Raw genomic sequence first — 16,003 nt, 5'->3', positions numbered from 1 at the left:
CTGTTATTATACACACTGCTGGTTTTTCTTCTAAGTCTTCATCTATTTTCTTCTCCATTGTATTTGCCTTTTGCTATGCCTGACCCTTGAGTGTTGGTTTGTTCTCTTATAGGTTTGTGGTTTGCAAGAGAATAAAGATATTGTTTCCTTCTTTGGAGAGGGGTAATCTGTACTCTGAATCTCTTCAGATAGATATTTGTGTAGTGAAAGGTAGTGGATTGCAAGGTTTAAAAGCCTACCATTTCTGACCAATTTTAAATATACCTGGTGGCAATTTATTTTCCCAATTTAGGGAGTTATTAAAACTTGCAGGGCAGTTACACATTTATCTTAAAGCTAATACTATAATAGTAAGACTCACATCAGTTGCTTAGCTTCTGAGCTTCTACTACCCCTTGCCAGTGAGTTACTTTGTCTTCATATCTACTCTTATGGTTGATTCTAATAATCAGAGCCAGAACTGCTCATAAAGATTGTGTTGTGTAGGGTCTAAGAGATGGATTTGAAAAGCAGATGACTTGGGTTCTGCTGAGAGCCATAGCCAAGTAGGAATGACGCATGGCATTTTTGGTTGAAAGGTGACCCTGCTCAGGGATTAGGGTGGCTCCAGGTTTAGGGTGGATCCTGCTGGATTAGGGTGGCTCCAGATTTAGGGTGGATCCTGCTGGGAATAGGGCATCCTGCTGCTCAGGCGCCTGCTCCTTGAGTTCCCGTTGAATTCTCGAGGGGTTCTGAGAGAACTGGTACGCAGAACCTGGTGGAGGGAGTGTATTTTCCCAGAACGTGTGTGTAGAGTGCCTGAGAGTTCGGGAATAAAGAGTTGCTGTTTGAATCTACAAGGCTTTTGTAGTGGCTCGGTTATTTTGTGCCCAGCCAGACTGCGGCAGGGTTCAAATTCAAACCTGAAAAGTCTGGCTCTTGTGGAAATAGCAGGGGTGGCACAATGTAGCAGGAGAATAAGGGACAGAGTAAGTGAAGTTCATTGAGATGAAATTATCTACCTCCTTGATACATATGATAAATCTGAAGCCAGAACCAGTCTTGGCTTGCTGGCTGACCTTCTTCCTAATTTGCTGTACTCATTTTGTCTTTGCTCGGTAAAACAGTATGAATTCTGGATTCAGACTTGGAGTTCCAATCTTGTTTCTGGCCATTAACAAGCAATGATATGTGGGAAAGCTTTATAACCCCTTTGTTTCTCAGGTTTCTTTGTATGTCATGTGGGAATAATGGTAGAGCTTATTTTATAGGACCTTATCAATGATAAACTAAGAAATTACATAAAGTTCTCAAAAACAGTGCCTGGCAAGTTGTAAGTTCTCATTTATGTTAGCTATGTAATTTAAAAAAATTAGTTGTAGGTGGACACCATACCTTTATTTTGTTTATTTATTTATTTTTTATGTGGTGCTGAGGATCGAACCCAGTGCCTCATACGTGTTAGGTGAGCGTTCTACCATGGAGCCATAACCCCAGCCCCAGCTATGTAATTTTTAAAAGAAGAAAATGTAGATTTTATCATATTGAAGACTTTGATTCCATGGCTATTTAAGTACATAGCATAGTTCAAAATTGAGAATTAAAGTTTAAATTTACTCTACTTTTGGAATTCATTCAAATTGAATATATTTGTGCCTATAGTATAGTTACCATATATGTTCTGATTGTGGATGTTTTATCTTTTGGTGTGCCGTTTATTTTTAATAAATACTACTTTTGGTGTTTAATAACGTTTAATGGGACAGGTGGGGGTTTTGTATCATAAAAGAACAATTGGGAGATGTATCTTTGAGGACTACTAAGTAATATTAAAATAGCACTTTATATCTTCCTTGCCCAGGTACCTCACTGGACTCCTTCCATTTCATAAGTTATCCTCCCTTGCCCTTCCAACCTAATGTAACTCAGGCTTAAGTTTTAATGTATACTGAGTCCAGATACAGAATATTGCATCTGATTTGCTGTTGGTGTGCAGTTTGTTTAAATGTCTACTGATTCTGCCGTTGACAGAATCGGAATAAAAAAAATTGATGCTTTTGCAGAATTTACTTTAGACTGTTGCACTATGCAGTGAGCTGGAATTGAAACACAATAGTTTTTAAGTTGATCTGCTTACAGAGTGATCTGTAAAATATTTCTAGATGTCTTTCTATAACTGCTGTGGTGGACAAGGAATCCCCTCGCCCCCCACCACAGGCAATTTAATGTGTTAAAATGGCAGTGGAACCTGCCTTCTCGTAGAAGATTTGAAAAGTGCACTTAACCACTTGCTAAGGGCATTTAGAATAAAGAATCAAGCTAAGTCATTTACAATCCAGTTGTCTTTGAGAATACTGAAGAGCAGAGGTTCATAATGAAAGTATTGTATCACATATGACTGTGTGTGCACATGTACCCATGCCTGTGTGGGTTTGTTTCTTAGCTTCGTTTTAGTTCAGTTTTCCTATTTATTCTGTGGTCGAAACAATCATGGAGAATAAAGAGTGACTAATTTTCTAATTTGATAGCTTCAAATCTTTTACAGTAAGTGGCCATGAATTCATAGTGTCAGTGGTGTGCAAATGAGAGTACTGTTGACTTGATTGAAAGAGAGGGAGGGCTGGAATCTGAAAATCTTGGGATTCCAATTCTAGCAAAATGCACAGAAGTATTGTCTTTGTCAGTTTCCTAAGCTTTTTAATAACATGCTATTACCAAGAATTTGGTATAAATATACTTGAATTGATTTTCAAATTTTTTTGTAGAGTAATTTTCTCTTACGAATTTTTAAAATATTTACTACATGGGTTTTTATTAGCTCAGTTCTGAGAAAATTCTAAATATCCTCTACACTGCTGTGCCCACAAACTTTCATTGTGGGCATTACATTTTTTTTAGAAATGGAGATTTTAAATGTATACCTTATGAATGTGGAGAGTATTGAATGTCACTCGTTATTTTAATCTTGGTATATTTATGGATATGAACAAAATCTTTTAAACCTTACTTCATTTTGGATTGTCTTTTTAATTACAAAAGAGAATTGTAAGTGTCTTACCAGAAGAAAATTGCTTCAAATGGGGAAATAGATTGTGATGCCATAGGATTCCAGTTTTTATTCTAGTAATATATAATGAAATATTTAAGAAAAATAAATCTAGCATAGCTGAAATCTGAAGTTGCTCATATATTCTTATTTAGAAGAGCCTTTCATTACTGAAGGCAACTTGAATTGCTCCATACTGGAAAATTTAATGTACCACTCAATTACTATTCTTTAGCCCAATTTAAAATAATAAATTGGGAGTAAGGTCTTAATGCAGTGTAACCTTTGGAACATTAGAAATAACCTCTTTCTTTCCAGAAATCAGTATACAGTAAGGATGTTAGTTTTATCACACTGCATGAATAGATTTGTAATAGAACTTAGACCTTTTTTTATTACATAAGTAGACTGATTTCTTCTATCTTACTAAACTTGTTCTAAGTATTAATTTAAAGATTAAGCTATTATAATGTTAGGAAACATAGGTATATTTATACTTTGTATTTTAAAGTTTTTCTGATGACCTCATTTTGATTCTGATGAATGATTCAATCTGCGTATTTGTTAATATTTTTATGTTAGTTAGGAAGTGGGTATTTTGAAAGAATTTGAGATGGTAGATAATTGTGATAAAATTTTAGTATGGAAAGGTCCTTATTCTCACTTTTTAAATAACTGTGAAAACTATTCAGAAAAATATTAAGACTGAGAAGTTGTAAAAAGACTTCATAAAAAGAGTGTTGTCTTTTCTCATGATGCTACCATTTAATGACAGCCTTCAGCCTTTGCACTTATTGTAATAGGCAAATTTTCTATGTGAGGTGAAAATGTTCACAGAACCTAATTTACATACCCTCTCAAATTCCTTTTGGAATAGGGAAGGATACAAATAAGCAAATAGTAATAAAACTAATTTGCATACTCTAAAATGTTGGTCTTAATGGTACTGATGGAAGGTTTCCAATTTGTAGGAAAGCAGTGATTTTTAAGAAAACAAATTATATTGAAATGTACTTTATTTTAAAACATAATGCCAAGTGCAGTGTTGAACAAATTTATCTCAATTTCTTCTGTTGACCAAATAACAGGCAAAGGTTTATGATTTTACAAGCAGACACTGATGATCTACAGTTTGATTTATTTCTGATACTGTAGATGAATGTACCTAGAGGATAGTAACAATTTTGATTTGGAATCATAGTCGTAAATGGATCTGTTAACAATGTTATTCACATGTTCTCAAAATGTGGCTTGTGGACCACATGTCTTAGGAATCATCTATGATGCTTCTTAAAGCATAGATTCCTGAGTTTCACCGCAGAAACCTGTCATTTTAGTAAGCACCTTAGATGTTTTTGTGGTATTGAAGTTTGAGAGTTGTTGCTCCAAAGCAGGGATCGGCAAACCTTTCTATAAATTGCTAGGTAATCAATATTTTTGGTTTTGAGGCCCTTATAATCTTCATTGCAATTACTCACTTTTACTTTTATAGCACAAAAGCAGTGATAAACAATATAGAAGCATTTGCATGGTCAGTCAGATTTAGTCCAAGAATTTTCCAACCTTTGGTAGAATCTAGATTCCAGACCAGTGGTTTTTACTGTGTGACTCTTTCTAAGGCCTTCTCTTTGAAATCCATTTTAATTAGATTACCCGAGTTCTCATTTTTTGATAACTAAAGAAAATTTATAAATGTAAGAGTACTTCCTGGATATACACTTAAAGAATAACTAGATTTAAGTTCTTTATAATATTTTAAATCTTTCCTATACTACTAATATTAAGGAGATTGTGATTATCTATTTCTTATATCTCTTTCTTATAATCTGTTTCTAATAGGTTCCTGTGGCTAGAGCAAGTATTCTTTGGCTAATTGGAGAAAACTGTGAGCGAGTTCCTAAAATTGCCCCTGATGTTTTGAGGAAGATGGCTAAAAGCTTCACTAATGAAGATGATCTGGTAAAACTACAGATTTTAAATCTGGGAGCAAAACTGTATTTAACCAACTCCAAACAGGTAAGTGGATGTTCTTTAGTCAATCTATCTAATAAGTACTTTCCTCTTTCCTCTGATCAAATAATTAAGGTCTGTTCATGCCTTAACATGTACATTCAACAATTACTAGGACCTGTTTGTTTGAGGTTCAATGTTAGATAGTAATAATGCAAAAAAAAAAAAAAAAGGTATTCTATGGGAGAAAAGCATTTAAAAATGCAATAGTATATAGTATGATTTCTATAGAAGTATTGAAATATAGTGAAACTTCAGGTGAAGTATTGAAGATCTAAAGTAGGAGGAAGGAGGTTAGACAAACTTTCATAAAGGATAAGATAATTGACTAAGAGCTTGTAAGGAATGCTTTACTATATAGAATAAGGAAAGAGGAATGCAGAGGGTCAGAGCCATAAGATAGGTTGAGGTTTGGGGGAAACTTTTAAGGTGAGTCTAGAAAGGTAAGTGCTATGGTAGAAATGTTTGTGCGCTGCTCCCCTCCCATTAATGTGTTAATACTTCACCAGTATGATGGTGTTAGGGCCTTGGTGGGTAATTAGGTCATGAGAGTAGAGCTCTTATGAATGGATTTAGGACCCTTATAAAAGAGACCCCTTAGAGCTCACTTGCCCCTTCTATACTCTATGAGAACACAGTGAGAAGGCACCATCTATAACACAGGCCCTCACCAGGCACCAAATCTATATATGCCTTGATCTTGGATTTCCTAGTCTCCAAAACCATGATAAATGAATTTCTATTGTTTATAGTCTTCCCGGTCTATGATATTTTGTTATAAAAAGGGCTAAGATATTAGGCAGTTTGAGCTCATATGCTCTGTCAAGTTTAGGGACCTTGTTCTATAGGTAAAAGGGAAAACACTTAAAACTTCTCAATGGTGGGATAATTTACCAGATTTGTAGTTTAGAATACTTATTTAAGTCTATTAAGCAACCATTGGCTAAAGGAGTCATTTTTTTTCCTCTACATACAAAATGGAAACTGTTCCATCTTTTATTCTGTATCTGAATTGCTATTTTTCATGGATAAAGGACTTGCCTCTTTAATAAGCTAGGTGTCACAGTAGGCCTTATGCTCCTATCTCAATGTTTCCCTTTCTCTCTGTATCTAGCTTTTGCCTTTGTGATTTTTTTTTCTATTTCCTTCTATTTACCCCCTCCCTAAAACTCTCTGCCTTTCTCTACTTCTGACACCCTTCAGTCTTTTATCACTCTGATTCTCTATTGCAGTTCAGTGTCTCTTTCATCTGTTTTATCTCTTTGTGCGTGTGTTTGCTGTCCGTGTCTGTCTCCAGCTGTGTGCCTTTGCTTGCTCATAAGTCATTATCCATTCTCTAGAAAGCTGGTGTTTACCTTTTATAATCCTCAGGTTATTTCCTCAGATTCATTTCTGTAGACTTTGGGATGTTTTTCATCCCTAATTTGATGTGAGTTTTATTATTACAGCTTTGGTTGATTTGGTATACAAGGTTTGTAACCAGATAATTATAATTGTTGGAACATATTTTCATGATTTAAATTTAATCATTCCATGTTTTAGTCATCTTTCAAAGAAACTAGGTAATCATTTCCAAGTGTCTTATAGATTTCTTCAGGCAGTGAGATACTTAAAAAATATATGAATGATAGAAAGATCTGTGTTTGCTGTTGACTTTTGTGTTTATTGATAAAATAGTAAGTTTCAGGGTTAACTCCCTGTGTTCTAAATCCATGTGGTATGGTACAAGTCATATGTACCATATGGCACCTAGAATATTATGACTTTCTCTTTGGTTTGGCCAAGCGTGTGTGTGTGTGTGTGTGTGTGTGTGTGTGTGTGTGTGTGTGTCGAGGGGGAGGGAGAAAGAGAGAGAGAGAGAGCTTATGGATTATTTATAAAAGTGATATAAAATTGTATGCTAATCTATACTGAAAAAAAAACTAAATAAAGGTTCTTTCACTGACCCTTTTCTTCATAGCTACAAATAACCAATAATGCAGTATAGCACTCCTTATTTAGAAATTATAGAGTATGTTCAGTTCTTTTTTTTTTTTTTCAGTGAATTGGAAGACAATATGTTGGCACTCAGATTTTTTTCCTTGAACAGTATTATTAATGGGAGTTTGGGATCTCAGCTTCTGAACTGTTGTATATTTTAGAGTGATACCTCTAGATAACCACAGTAGGCTTTACCACCCAGAGATGAAAATGCAGTGATTTTTAAAGAATCCTTAAATTTTCACATAACTTGTTATTTTTAAATGATTAAATGTAAAAGCAGATGATTGAAGTGTCCTGTAAGATTGTACTCTGTTCTCTAATATTTCTCACTTCTCAAGAAAATGAGGTTGAGAAAATTAATCAGTGAAAATTAATATTAAAGAGTGGTTTTAAGCACCATCAAATTGATAGCACTTTTTAGTTGTGTCATAACACATGCAACTTTTTAGTTGTATGTGTCATTGGATAGGAAACAGAAATTAAAATGATAACTCACCAAAATATTAAAAAAATGTTCTCTTGTTTATTTTAGCCATCTTTAAAACTGAACTAGGGAAACCAGGCTAGTGTTCTGAGGCTGCTTTTCATGAAATATTGATAATTACTCATAGACTTTATTTCTTAGGGTCTGGATTTCTCAGTCAACATTCTTAGAATTTTCATTAGATTATTTAGTTGTAGAGAATGTCTTAGTTTATTTTTATAAAATTTAGCACATTATATGTATTTGTGTGCTTAAAGAATAATTAAATAAAAAGCCTCACTACTTTAAAATGTTTTTACCCAATATTAAAAGGAATTTTAGAATAAGTCAGCAGTTTGCTTTCAGTATGGCTAAGTAAACTCATATTAGTTTGATCTTACCATAGATAACAACAGCACCAAAAAAAAAAAAAAAACCCTCTGGAAAAATATAAATCAAAATGAATAAGCAAACACAACAGCCTGAAAATACAGAAGAGTAAAGAAAGCAAAAGCAATAAGATACTGAAGGGAAATTAATTCTTGGAAGAAGTGGGTGGCGTAGTGTGATTTTTTTTTTCTGCTTTTATGGCATTTACCCAAAGGATAAACTGTGGTTAGCATTATATACAAAGACTAAAACTCCAAAAGGAAACCTATAGTCCTTGTGCTGTGAAGACATAAAGGACAGGATTTCAAGAAAACATACACTGAAAAGTTAAGGAAAACTTCTAGAAAGAAGATAATCAAGAGTGGAGGAGCCTCAAGATCTGTGATTAACCTTGCCCAGATTTCTGACCGACTCCTAAACCACACCTATACAGGGCAGATTCAGAGCAGCACAATTAAGACTAAAAGAATGGAACAGAAATTGGAAACTGAGGGCCTGGAGTTGTGGCTCAGTGGTAGAGCGTGTGCTGAGCATGCGTGAGGCACTGGATTCAATTCCTGCACCATAAAAAATGAATCAAGTAAAGGTATTGTGTTCATCTACAACTAAAAAAATATTTTAAAAAAAATTCGAATCAGAGTTTGCACCTTGAACAGGGCCAGGCTAATCCCTGCTAAAACAAACAAAAACCCAACACTAATCCAAAGAGTATGATAATTTTCAAGGTCTCTACAATATAACATTGTATCCAAGAAACAGTCCAAAATTACTGAACATAGGAGCCACCAGAATGGGAAGTTATTATTTAATGGGTGGTGATTCAGTTTAGGATGGTGGAAAAGTTCTAGAGATGGATGTTGGTAGTAGTTTCACAATAATATAAATGTTCTTATTGCTACTGAACTGTATACTTAAAAGTAATTTAAGTGGTAAATTTTATGCTGTTTAACCACAATTTTAAAAAAAGAAGATATGACTAGGAAAGTACGATCAATTTTTAAGGAAAAAAATAATAGAAACCAAACTCGTTGTGATCTAGACATTGGAATTTATCTACTAACATTTTGAAGCAACTATGGAAAAATGTGACCATTTAAATAAAGAAAAATGCTCTCAGTGAATGAAATGATAAGAAATCTCATGAGAGAAATAGAAACTGTAAAAGAATCAAATTCTACACCTTGTCTATTTTGAGTAGTATATATTCTCCAATACTTAATATTTTATCTTTCGGTATAGGGTTATAAAGCTGCTTCAGTAGTTTTTTTGTTTTTATTTAATGTGTTACATAGTGTTTAAGCTTTTTAAGGTAAACTTCTGTATGCTGAACTTTTCTAACTGTGGGCCCTATCAGATGGATATTGCATTTGGGAAAGCAGTTTTTAATGAACTGTGTGTGATGACTTACCATAGAACTGTTTGGTTTCAATTATGGGAGGCAAGTAGCAATGAAGAGTGCAGGACTTAAGTTAGATAGTCTAGCTTCAGATCCTGCTGTGCCACATACTTTGAACAAATTATATAACCTATGACTTAGTTTCCTCATCTGTAAAGTGGTAATTTGAACAATATAGTTAATTTTTTCATATTGTAACATATGCTCCTAAAAATCATCTTACTGTACACAATCACACAATAAAAAACAGGGATTATTGGGAAAAAATGTAGCTAGAATCATAGCACTCAAAAACTTCACTGGTGGTATTTTCTTAAAAAGTCCATGCTAAAGAGCACAATTTTACACATATTATTAGCTAAGAAATATATAAAAATTATTGTGAATACAGTTTGTTTTCTTGAAAAAGACCTGAGGTTGCAAGTGGAAGTGGGTGTTGGTAGGTTGTACTAGTAGGTAAGTGGCAGAAGGAAGTTAATCTGAAATTGAATGGAAAGTCACACCACCAAATGTGGTATGGCCCATAACACATGTAGATGTAAACACCTGAGTTGTTATGTGAGCTGTGTATGTTTCATGTATTCCTTGGCAGCCCAGTTCAACTGGGTGCATTTTTCTGCCTTTACCTAGTGTTTCTTGCAGAAGAAATCACACACAAAATTCACATTATGATCAAATTGCTCTGTAATACATCAACTCAGTTGGAACAAATGCACATTTTCAAAACAAGCATTAGAGCAGAACTGACTGTACCTACCTCACAAAGTTGTTATGAGGATCAAATGAGACAGCCCATGTAAAATGCTTAGATTTCCTGACACAGAATAGTGCCTTAGTTCATGTTAGTTACCCTGCTGTTTTTGAACTCTGGTTTACACTATTAGCCGAGGGCTAGATTTTTCTCCGGGAAAATCATTATTTACAGTAAAAAACTAGTGTAGTTACTGAAAATCCCCCTCCCCCCGCCTTTTTGGAAGTACACTTATTTGAGCTTATGCTACTGAGAAAAGAATACTGAAACTCCTCTTTGATAGTTCATAGAGGGGGGAAAAACAAGTTAGAAGTAAATATCAAGAATAGGAAATAATGTTAGAATATGCTCACGGTGGAGTAACTTCACTGCTATATAGGGAAAAATGTTAAAGGGCTTTCAAACTAGTTGCAATTGCTGATATCTAGAGCTCTTAAGACAAAATGTGAAGTATGACTTAATTGAAATAGTCTGTTCAAGTGTGAGGCAGAAAGCTAGGATTTGATTAAACTAATTAATAGCTGTTAAATTGATGAATAAAGAATGCTTTTTAAAAACTTTGTTTGCTATCTTTTAAATGTAATGATAAGTAACATAATGTTTTACTGAGCTCATGCTTTTATTTTTTACTATTAAATATTGTAAGCCTATGGAAAAGTACATGATAGAATAAATATATATGTATATTCTCCACTAAGATTAAATTGATGTCAGCATTGGCCATATTTGTCACTCTTTTAAAAGGAATATAAGAGGTAGAACTAAAACTTTAAGCCCTTGTTCACATCTTTCTTTCTTCTCCATTGACAACCATTGCCATATTACTGGTGTGTTTCAATTAATCATGCATGTTTTATATTTTTATTATTTGAATATGTATTAATAAACAATATTTTATTGTTTTGTCACTTTTGAAATTTTGTATAAATATTTCATATACTTACGCAAACTTTTTCACTGAATATGTTTTGGAAATAATGTTATAAATCACACTAATGTTGGCACACACCTGTAATCCCAGTGGCTTGGTAGGCTAAGCCAGCCTCAGCAATTTAGTGAAGCTCTGAGTAACGTAGCCAGATCCTGTCTCAAAAAAAAAAAAAATTTTTAAAAAGAGCTGGGAATGTGGTTAAGTATTTAAAAATAACAAATGGAACCAGTTTTAATCTTCACTTTGTTGAATGCTGAATTCTGTGTCTTTTCTAGTATTCCTTAAAGGGTTTCTGAAAGCTGATTTTAGAACTGTTTTAAATGACCTTTTTGTTGTTGTTGTTGTTGTTATTTTTGTGCTGACTTATAAACTACAATCGTGCATTGCATAATGACATTTGGTCAGTGGCAGAACATATATATGACAGTAGTCCCATAAGATATTTTGCCTAGTGACAATATAGTTATATTGTGTATGAATACTCTCTGATCATACAACTATTAAGTCATGTGATACATTTCTCAGAATGTATCCTCATTATTATGTGATGCATTACTGCATTAGGAAGAATGCTGTTGTATGAATAAATGTTTACCAGCTTATTAATTATTAGAGCACTTAGGTAAAATATGATACCTATGTCTTGAGAAGTTATTTTAAATAATGAATTTATTAAGGTTCCACCTTATTAATAGTTGCATCAAAATAAGACCAGTTATATTTGTAGACTCCACATTGAGCTTTCAGCTTCTGCCATGGTTGTCTTGTGGTATATAAGACACAAGTGCCGTGAATAGAAATTTCATTTTAATCTGAAAGACTTTGTTTTTCCAACTCTTTCTATGTACATATCATAACTAACTTCTCCCTTTTAGAGTAGCATGCAGATAAAAATGAAAGCACTCTGACAAGGCAAGTGGGGAAAGCTATGTCGGTCTTTTACTTTCTTGGTGGTGGAGATGAATATTTAACTGTGTTCTTCTGCTAGCAACTTGATGTACCAGCAAACTGTGCCATGACCTTTGAGATTCATGGCACTCCAGGATGCCAGTGGGTGGAGTCAGGAAAGCATGGGTGGTTGGTTACAAGGGAAATATGTGCAGGAGGTAATGATCAAAGCATTTTTGCTATAGTAGTTTTGTCATTTATTATTATTATACATTATAATATATGTAATATATTATTTTTATAATTGTATAGAGTAAATCTAAGACTTGTTATTTGCCAGCTCTTTTTGTTTTGTTATAAACTCATCAGCAATAGATTTTTAAAGATTGAAGTGTTCATTTAATGAAGAATGAAGTGCTGACTTTCCATTTCAGTACTTAACATATACAGGATGTTACTGTCTACTCAAAGAGTTGTAGTGTCACTGACTGCACGCAGATTTACTAAGAAGGAATTGATGTCTGTTTAAGAATTTACTGGAGTTATTTTAAGAAGATTATGCCTCAAGATAACAATTTAATGTGTAAAGATATAGACCATGTATATATAACTGTCCATGACACATGATCTCATTTTGAACAATTTTAAAAAATTAATTTTTCATTTTTTACTTCAAGTTTTAATTTGCATGTGTGAAAATGGAAGGAATAGTTGTGTGTTGAAGTAGAAAAAAGGTGCAACCACTGTTTTTGAAATACAGAGTCAATTAATTCTAACGAGCATGTTTGTTCTTTTAGTGCTACAAATGGAATCAGAGTAAAGCTTTCAGAAGTTTATTCTGTCAAATGCTGTAAATTCTATTATAAATTTTAAAAAAACAATATTGAAGATAAAATCATTTGTTTTTGCTGAAAGGATGTTGTCATGGTGAAATCAGTGTTCTTATTAAATTAAGAAAAGTGTGGAACAGAATTGTTTTGAGAATTAGTGCTGGTGCAGGCAGACACTGCTTGTTCAACCAATTGAAATAAACAGTAGTGGTCAGATTGACTGATGCTAGGATATACAGTTTAACTGAAGTACCAAGTTTTTATAATGAAGTTGATGTTACACACTCTCTGCTGCATGTTCTCGGCAAGATTTTAGAAATATTAAATATTTTGAAGTGAAATATTTTGTGAAGAACATTGGCTTTTAATTTAATTGATAAGTGAATCTTCTGTATATTGGTTAGGGTTTAGTTCAAAATTATGTGGAAATCCTGAAAGTATTACTGAATAAAATATAAAACCTTCAGCTTTTGAAAATTGTAGCACGTAACAATTGTTGGCAACAAAGCTTGCGTACCAGGAAGACTTTGAAGTTTATCTGTGTAAATACAAGGGAAGAACTTAACATATTACACCATGAGAGCACAAGATTTAATTGAGACATTCTACCATTTGCACTATATCAACTATTGTGAAGATTTTTTGATAGTTTTTTTTTTTTTTGGATGCAGGAAGTTTATTAGGAAGTGTTCTCATTAGGGGGATGGAGGGAGAAAGGGTTGAATAGGAGGATAAGGGGGGCTATGAGGCAAATATTTAGTAACAGATTAATATTTTATGGTTAAGTGAAGCACTGGAAGAAACATCAATGACTATAATAGATTTATTTATTTATTTATTTATTTTAATTAGTTACAATGTATGGTATATCCTACAGTTAATAGGATTATCTTTGAACACAGTTTCATGTGTTCAAAGATACTATAGACAATTAAGGTATGAATCTTTGTTAAAATGATGCCCAAATCATTAAATAATGTATATATAGGTGGCAATACAAAACACTAAAAGAAAATATAATAAAATATTGACAGTGTGTTCTGGTAATAAATTGATAATGATTATTTTCATTTTCAAACATTTCTGTCCTCTCCAAATTTTCTGTATTTCAACTTGAAAAACAGACATTTTTACATTACTTTTTTGCTATCCTAAAACCCTTAAATTATTGGAAAATGCTCTCCTAGCATGTCTTTCTTTGACCTGATATAATTTGTATTTTTAATTGGTTCTGCAACAAAAGGAATAAATGAATTTTCATAAGAATTCAGTTTTCCCCTACTCCTAATACCTGGTTATCTGTTGTTTCTTTTTCTAAAATGTATGAATGCCTACTAAATTCTATACACCATTCCCAGAGTGCTTAATTTAAGTCTATACTCATGACTAACAGAAGTGTGGTGATTGTTCAAATAACATATGAAACTGATTTTTCACATTGCCAAATTTTGCTTTTAAAATTTTATTGAAAAACAATGAATTAAAGTAAATGAATATTGTTTTTTTTCTTAATGTCCCTCAAAATTTTTACCTTTATATACCTTAATAGAGCTATTTTTAGGTAAGTTTATATTTTGTATTAGAATGAAATAGAGATTGATTTTATAGTATCTGAATTTGGTGAAATATTTTAAAAGATAAAGTATTATTTGAAACAGTTTCATCCCATAAAATTATTGTAAAAACTTATTAATTAAAGGGGGGAAAGTAAAAATATTTTGAGTTTGAAATACAGATTTCAACGTGAGACTTGAGAATATCTTTCCTTCTTTTCTTTTCTTTTCTTTTTTCTTTTCTTTTCTTTTCTTTTCTTTTCTTTTCTTTTCTTTTCTTTTCTTTCTTTTTTGTACCAGGGATTGAAGTCAGAGGGCACTTGGCCACTGAACTGCATCCCAAGCCCTATTTTTTGTATTTTTTTAGATACAGGGTCTCACTGAGTTGCTTAGCCCCTCACCATTGCTTAGCCTGGCTTTGAACTCACAATCCTCCTGTCTCAGCCTCCAGAGCCTCTGGGATTACAGGCATGCACCACTGTGCTTGGCTGAGAATATCTTTCATCCAACAGAATTTTCTGTAAACTTCCCACATTGTTCAAAAATACTTCTAAGGAATATATTTTCTTTATTAAAAATATTGTGTACAAAGAAGAGTACATTGAAAATACCAACAGTTTCATAATTACTAATAACAAAATTCAATTTTGAAGAGGTTTTTAGTAATTTTAGTTTTTAAAGATATAATAACTATATGAAAATACATTCTTCAGAGAAATACCAATATCTTGATACTAGAAATAGATTCAATGAAGAAATTAATTACTGTATATCAATTTGTGATAAAAATTATTCTACATGTGGTTTTAATTAATCATTGTACACAGATATTCTTTTACATATGAGGAAATTTAAATTTTGAACATACATTTATCATAACTGCTTCGTAAGCTTATCAATATAATGAATTTTACTGTCATAAATATATAGTGTAAAGTTATATTAATTTTAATTACTTTAATTGACCTATCTTACTCCCAACAGTGTCTGTTAATATATTGAAAAAGTTTAATTTTCTAAAAAATTTGTGGATGGGAAATATAAGCAAAACTTATCACTGTACTAGTTCATTATAGTTAACAGACTTAATTTCTATCTCTGATTTATTTTACTCCAATTCTAAATCTCAATGCTCAAATGAACTTTAGAGTTGACTAGCTGTAAATTCTTACTCTACATTTGAGAAAACTAATGCTTACCTGAGTTTGCCAGATTTTATCACCAAGATACTTGTACACTTCAGTGTAGCACACTTTTTTCTAAACTAGTGTTGAGCTGTATTCTTCATCTGGTGAATATTTTGCTAATTGTCTTTTAAAAATTGATCCTAGCTTTTTTTTAAAAGCTGTAGTTGAACCAACATGGTATAGTAATTCATGGATAGCAATTGTTGGTAACCAAATTCAGAAAATCTCTATTAACATTTTCACTTGTATTTTTAAGTAATTCTACTTTAATAAAACTAGGTTAATGCTTTTTTAATACCCTGCTACTGAAAGAAGGTTGCTTTCTACCCAAATCAATTATCTTAACCAATTATTATTTTAAAGGAGTTTACTACACTATTCCTGTACTTTGACTTATTGTTCTGGAATTGTCTTTAGTTCTTTCTACCTTGATTGATTTTATTTTTATCTCTTTCTAATGTGTATAAAATGCCCTGATATAAGTGATTTATTATTCTGAGTTTATTTTTCCCATGTTTTATGAATCCTATTTAGCTTATAGTTAAAATTGTACATGGGTAGCCTTCTAATTTAAAGCTTTGCTTTTTCAATTAGAA

At 32.6% G+C, this 16,003-nt stretch overlaps 1 protein-coding gene across 6 annotated transcripts in view; it reads left to right on the top strand.

Moving 5' to 3' along the window:
• Ap3b1 (adaptor related protein complex 3 subunit beta 1) overlaps window positions 1-16,003 on the top strand; it is a 246,829-nt gene that overhangs the window by 127,702 nt on the left and 103,124 nt on the right. For all 6 annotated transcript variants that reach the window (XM_015497828.2, XM_048800176.1, XM_048800179.1 and 3 more), the window contains one exon: window positions 4,865-5,041. In XM_015497828.2, coding sequence (XP_015353314.1) covers window positions 4,865-5,041 — 177 coding nt within the window. The remainder of the gene's footprint in view (window positions 1-4,864; window positions 5,042-16,003) is intronic.

The sequence above is a fragment of the Marmota marmota genome, unplaced genomic scaffold (assembly GCF_001458135.2).
Source record: "Marmota marmota marmota unplaced genomic scaffold, marMar, whole genome shotgun sequence".
NCBI lineage: Eukaryota > Metazoa > Chordata > Mammalia > Rodentia > Sciuridae > Marmota > Marmota marmota.
Note: the sequence above shows the minus strand (reverse complement) of the source record. Positions and strands in the feature narration are given on the sequence as shown.